This window comes from Ascaphus truei, chromosome 5, assembly GCF_040206685.1.
Source record: "Ascaphus truei isolate aAscTru1 chromosome 5, aAscTru1.hap1, whole genome shotgun sequence".
NCBI classification, from domain to species: Eukaryota; Metazoa; Chordata; class Amphibia; order Anura; family Ascaphidae; genus Ascaphus; species Ascaphus truei.
The window spans coordinates 235,466,590-235,472,726 of NC_134487.1; the positions used below are offsets into that span (position 1 = coordinate 235,466,590).

At 47.5% G+C, this 6,137-nt stretch overlaps 1 protein-coding gene across 1 annotated transcript in view; it reads right to left on the bottom strand.

Annotated features, from left to right (window-relative positions):
• Positions 1-311: 311 nt before the first annotated feature.
• The window catches only part of LOC142494724 (lysyl oxidase homolog 2-like), a 38,157-nt gene continuing 32,331 nt past the window's right edge, over positions 312-6,137 (bottom strand). Inside the window, exon 4 of the mRNA XM_075599158.1 lies at positions 312-320. Coding sequence (XP_075455273.1) covers positions 312-320 — 9 coding nt within the window. The remainder of the gene's footprint in view (positions 321-6,137) is intronic.

Here is a 6,137-nt window from a genome sequence, read left to right on the forward strand (position 1 = left end):
ACAAGGAGTATGGAGTTTTGGCTACTGGATGTCGCAGAATGAGATTCATACTCATCGCGTATCACTGGATGCCTCACACCGAGATCAGCAGTTGCCACAAAAACTGGAAGTCTCTAAAAAGGAACTTCACAGTCTCCCTGGGGAGCTGGATATCTCTCAAAAAGCTGTCTACAGTCTTAGTATGGATCTTAAAGTCTCTCGGAAGGAGCTTCACACCCTCAACCTAGAGATAGAAGTTTCACGCCAGAAGACCGGGAGTATCAACTCAGAAGTGCGTAAATTCGAGGAGGACTACAAGGGGGCCCTGAATATTACAGAAACTGTAAAAAGAGAAAATACAGTGCTGAAAGCAGAAAATTCTGATTTGACTTACCACGTCAATGAAAAGAATGAAAAACTTCATGAGCTAGAAAAAAAATGATGAAACTATTTGAATATGAAAAGTTAGAAGCATTGGAGCAACGCACACAAGCAGAGCACCTCCTGCAGAACCAACTGCAAGGTGTGCGTGCGTACCTACACATTGCCGAAGAGAAGCAATGATCTCTGCAGGAAGAAAATCTACAGGCTGCTAAAGAAGTACAAGTGCTGCAGGAACGTCTGATTACCCAGTGTGTCCCCGCAAAGCAGCATGAGAAACTGAAGGCTACCCTGAGCATCACCAGAGCATCGCTAGAGGCCAAGCTTAGAGGCCAGGTGACTCGGTACAAGAGGGTGCACAAGAAGGTCCAGAAACGGAGATAAGTAGCTGCGGCCAGAGCAAAGAAATCAACAGAGCTCCAAAATATAATGAAGAATGCATTGATGCACACTCAGAGCAGGCTCCAGAAACAGGATTCTCTCGCTGATGAGCTAAACTTCTTAAAAAGGGTTATATAACAGTCCAACAAGAAAGTCTCTTATCTGGTTCTGTTGTTCTGTTTATGTATATATGTATGGATGTATGTATATACAGCTCAATCCCGTTATAGCGCAGTCCTCAGGGGCCACCCGATCGGGGGGAAGAGGGGGAGTGAGGCGCCGGAAGCCCTACACGATCCCCCAGCAGCCAACGTACTCCCCCAGCAGCCCCAGCAGCTCTGCACCAATCCTCCCCATCAGCTCCACACCAATCCCCCAGCCCCGCACCGATCCCCCCCGCTCCGCACCAATCCCCCAACCCCGCACCGATCCCCCGCCAGCAGCCCCGCACCGATCCCCCCCGCCCCGCACCGACCTCCCCCCCAGCTCCGCATCAATGCCCCAGAGAGTGCAGAGGTATGTAGGGACATACAGGGAGACAGGGACGACCAAAGTCTATCACATCAATATGCTCAAGGAGGACATAGCTCTGCCAGATCTCCTAGGGGAGGCTAGGCAGGGAGGTACCAGAGAGCAGGTGGAGATAGGGGCTCAGCTGAGTGTCAGGCAGAGAGCAGATGCCAGGGCTATGCTAGAGCAGTATAGGGCTCTGTTCACGGACAAGCCAGGGAGGACACACATCACTGAGCACCCAGTGCTTACAGGGGATCGGAGACCTCTGCATAAGCACGCTTATATAGTGTCAGCAGAGGTGAAGGGCAGTATAGAGAGGGAGGTGGAGGAGATGCTGGCCCTAGGGGTAGTTGTACCATCCCAGAGCCCTTGGGCTTGTCCGGTAGTCCTAGTGCCTAAGAAGGATGGGACCACCTAGTTCTATGTGGACTACCGGCAGCTCAATGCAGGGACGGTTTCAGAAGCCTACCCCATGCCCTGCATGGATGAGTTGCTGGATGAACTCGCGGGGGCAAGGTATCTGACGACCAGGGATCTCAGTAAAGGGTACTGGCTGATCCCTTGGACCCAGGAGGCTAGGGAGAAGTCGGCTTTCATCACCCCAAGTGGCCTCTATGAGTTCTTAGTGATGCCATTTGGGATGAAGAATGCACCGGCTACCTTCCAACGCCTGCTCAATCGTTTGCTAGAGGGCATGCAAGGGTTTGCAAGGGCTTATCTGGATGATTTTGCTGTGTTCAGTAACTCCTGGAAATCACACTTAATTCATGTAGCTGCGGTGCTAGCCAGGATTAGGGAGGCAGGTCTCACCTTAAAACCCACCAAGTGCTTAGTAGGGATGGCTGAAGTCTTATACCTAGGGCATAGGGTGGGTGGAGGGCACCTCAAGCCAGAACCAGCTAAGGTAGAGGCAGTAGTGCAGTGGTCCACTCCCAAAACCAAGCAGCAGGTCATGGCGTTTCTAGGCACTGCAGGCTACTATAGGAAGTTTGTTCCCCAGTATAGTGCCATTGCTAAACCCCCGACTGACTTGACCCAGAAGCGACAGTCTGTGCTGGTAGTCTGGTCTCCAGCCTGGGAAAAAGCATTTCAGGCTTTGAAGACTGCACCCATCCTTGCCGCTCCAGATTATTCCAAGAAGTTTCTGGAGCAGACTGATGCCTCAGACGTTGGCATTGGTGCTGTGCGCAGCCAGGTGGGGGAGGAGGTCAGGGAACCTCCAATGATGTTTCTGGGCCGCAAGCGGCTGCCCAGAGAAGGGGCATATGCCACTATTGAGAAGGAGTGTCTGGCCATAGTATGGGCGCTAAAGAAGCTACAGCCCTCTCTGTATGGCAGAACCTTCACTGTTATCACTGACCATAACCCCCTAAGTTGGTTGCAGAGGGTGTCGGGAGAGAATGCCAAGCTCCTGCGCTGGAGCCTTGCCTTGCAAGAATGTGACTTCACCATTCAGCACAAGAAAGGCAGTGAGCATGGGAACGCTGATGGCCTCTCCCGGCAGGACAATCCCCAAGACCTAATGACTTCAAAAACCCTCAGGTCAGCCCAACCACCAGAGGAGGTGGCCAGGGCAAACCTTGGGCTTTGAGTGGGGGAGGTGTGGCGAAAATGGGGGTAATTAGCACATTAATAAAGGCAGTGGGCTCGGCTGGTTACCCCTATTTCGTATTGGGGATGAAGGGGTTAATTTTATATGCTGTTCCCCTGTACCATTTTCCCCTATATGCATGTTGTTCACATTTTGCAGGCTAGTCACTACTGCAGTGCTGAATAACAGGAGCCGTTCCATTAAGACTGCTAATTTTGGAACGGAGTGAGCCAGCACCCTGATTGTTGGTGTGCAGCCTCAGTGTAACACCCCAAGAACCACATATTAAAAATATAACTTTGTCATAAGGGAAACATATATTTTTGATAAAGTGCCTTTCTGTTGCAGTTTTAAAATGTACCGGCAGGATGGTATTTTTTTCCTGCCTGCCTTTGTAATGCATTAAGGAACAAATGTTATGCATACATGAGCCCCCTGTTGGGATGAAAGACCCCAGATTCGTAAAGTGTCACTTAATCAGGATGTTTCTGAGTAGCAGATCCGGTTACTCCTCCTAGATATTTCACACCTTGGGACCAAACTCCAGACATTGCGTCCCCAGAAATGAGTGGCCCCTTTTTACTTAGCAGTGCTACCAAGCTGCTTACTGAGCATGCTCAGAGTTACCTGGGTTGGCTGTAGGATTTGCCCATATGACATGCTAGGTTCTGATAGGAGGAAGATAATTCCTTGCCAATGGGATGAGGCTAATGTAACACTTCACAGGCCCTTGTCCTTAAAAAGGCCTGTACCCCTCATTCCTGTGTTGGTTTTGTTGTTGCTGTTGTTGCTGTTGCTACCTGATTTCTTCAAGCGGATAAGACCTAAGTACAGCGGCTACGATTCCAGAACGCAAGGAGTTAAAAACATTGCAACAAGGAAACTTGCCCTGCTTCAGGATTTCGTTAGCCCTGGGGATCCAGACCAACCCCAGAGAACCAGAAAAGACTTTGCGCATTCATAGAAGGATTGGACTGGCTATTTATTTGGCAATTTGCAGAAGGACTACATTTTAAAAGACAATCTTCTGGTGCTTTGCACCTTTCTGGACATTATCCTCTGTTCCTATACCCGTACGTGTAATTATTAAGTTTATTCTGCAGTTGTCGTGTGTTTGCCTATCAAGGGAATAAATCTCAGTTTATTTTGCTCAACCTGTTTTGCTCAATCAGGATCCACGAAATATAAATGTGTTATTAAGTGCGTCTCCCGTCACAGCCACTTCAGCAGATTGGTGGGCCTCCTCTTCAGCAATTTTTTGCTCTTCTAATTGCATCAGGTCTTCATTGCTCACATTCGTTAGAATGTGAGGCGAGCAACTCCTCAATATCCTCGGTTTCCACCTCCAAGTTGAGATCTCTGGCCATTTGCACAAAAGTTTCTGTAACCTCTCCAACAGTCTCTGTAATACCTTGGACATGTGACACAAAATCAGGGCACAAATTACGCCAAACTCCATTGAAATTGGATTGTTTGACCTCATTCCATGCCTCTACGATGTTTCTTACTGCATGGAGAATGTTGTAACCCTTCCAAAATTCTTTCAACGTTGCTCTGATGGCCTGGGCAAATGTTCGCCTAAGGTAGTAGGCCTTGAAAAAAACGATAACCCCCTGGTCCATCGGCTGTATCAATGAGGTGGTGTTGGGGGGCATGAACACCACCATGACGTTTGGATGATGGTCATCCAGGTAACGGGATGGCCAGGAGCATTGTCTAGGAGCAGCAATGCTTTAAAATCAAGGTTCTGGTTTATGCAATATAATTGCACAGCTGGGATAAATTGATGCTGGAACCAGTCCTCAAAAAGGCTCCTTGTTACCCATGCCTTACGGTTGGACTTCCAAATCACTGGAAGTATGCTCTTTACATAACCCTTCAATGCCCTAGGGTTTTCTGCATGATAAACAAGCAAAGGTTTTAGCTTGAAATCACCTGCAGCATTTGGTCCAAGCAGAAGAGTCAGCCTGTCCTTTGCAACTTTAAAACCAGGCATAGATTTTTCCTCTTTTGCAATGTAGCTTCTACTGGGCATTTTCTTCCAGTAGAGCCAAGTCTCATCAACATTGAACACTTGACGTGCGCAATAGCCCCCGTCCTCTATAATTCTGGCCAATGTAACAGGGAAGGGTTTAGCTGCCTCCTCATCAGCACTAGCAGCTTCACCGGTCACTTTAATGTTATGCAAGTTTGCCCACTCTTTAAACCGCATAAACCAGCCCTTACTTGCAGTGAACGTTTCCTCAGTGGTCCCTTCTCCATGCTGGTGCTTAATGTCCTCATAAAAAGACTCAAAGCCTTGGCCTGAATTAAGGCTATGTAAAATTTGTAGTGACAACTGCGCTCCAATGTTCGATCACAGTAATAATGGGAAAGGACTCAGGTTAATAAGACATAACATTCTCTGTGGGGCCAAAAGATCCCTGAGGTAGGGGCAAACAATAAAACCCCATGACACCTCCAATAGGGATGGTCCCCCTCAAAGTGTTGAAAAGTACTTACATATTGCACTGGTCCAAAATCCTTGAAGGCGTGCAGCCAAGTAAATGTAGATAGCTGTAGAAGAAAGAGGAGAACTGGCGCACAATCCAAAAAAGTGGGTCCCAGGAGGAACAAAATAGATTATTAATATATTAACATCCAACAAACGGAGGAGAGCAACCTCCTACGCGTTTCGAACAGTAGTTCCTTGACAAAGAACTACTGTTCGAAACGCGTAGGAGGTTGTTCTCTTCCGTTTGTTGGATGTTAATATATTAATAAATAATCTATTATGTTCCTCCTGGGACCCAATTTTTTGGATTGTGCGCCAGTTCTCCTCTTTCTTCTACACCTGAATTAAGGCTAAACTAATAGGCACATGACGCTGGGATTGATCTTCCAGCCATATGATGAGGAGTTGTTCTACCTCAGCAATATGCCCAACACGTTGCCTTATTGTTGTACCTTGCATAGGTGCTGAGCCCTTGATCTGTTCCAAGATTCTTGCCTTATCTTTTATTATTGTCACAATAGTTGTGCGAGGTATATCCAAGGCACGTCCAATTTCTGTGTTCGTCTCTCCTTTCTCTGAGCGCTTTATTATGTTTTGTTTGGTCTCCAAAGTAATAGATTTTCTAATCCTTTTTGGAGTAACAGCATTTTGCTTTTTGCTTTTATCAGACATGGTTAGGGCCTAAAATACACCACTAAACCTTCACACAGACTGTTCAGAATGATTTCCCTAACCTGCAGCCTTCTGATAGGGCAATTGTAGCAATTTTGTAAAGCGCTGTAAGAGCGTCAGATAAGC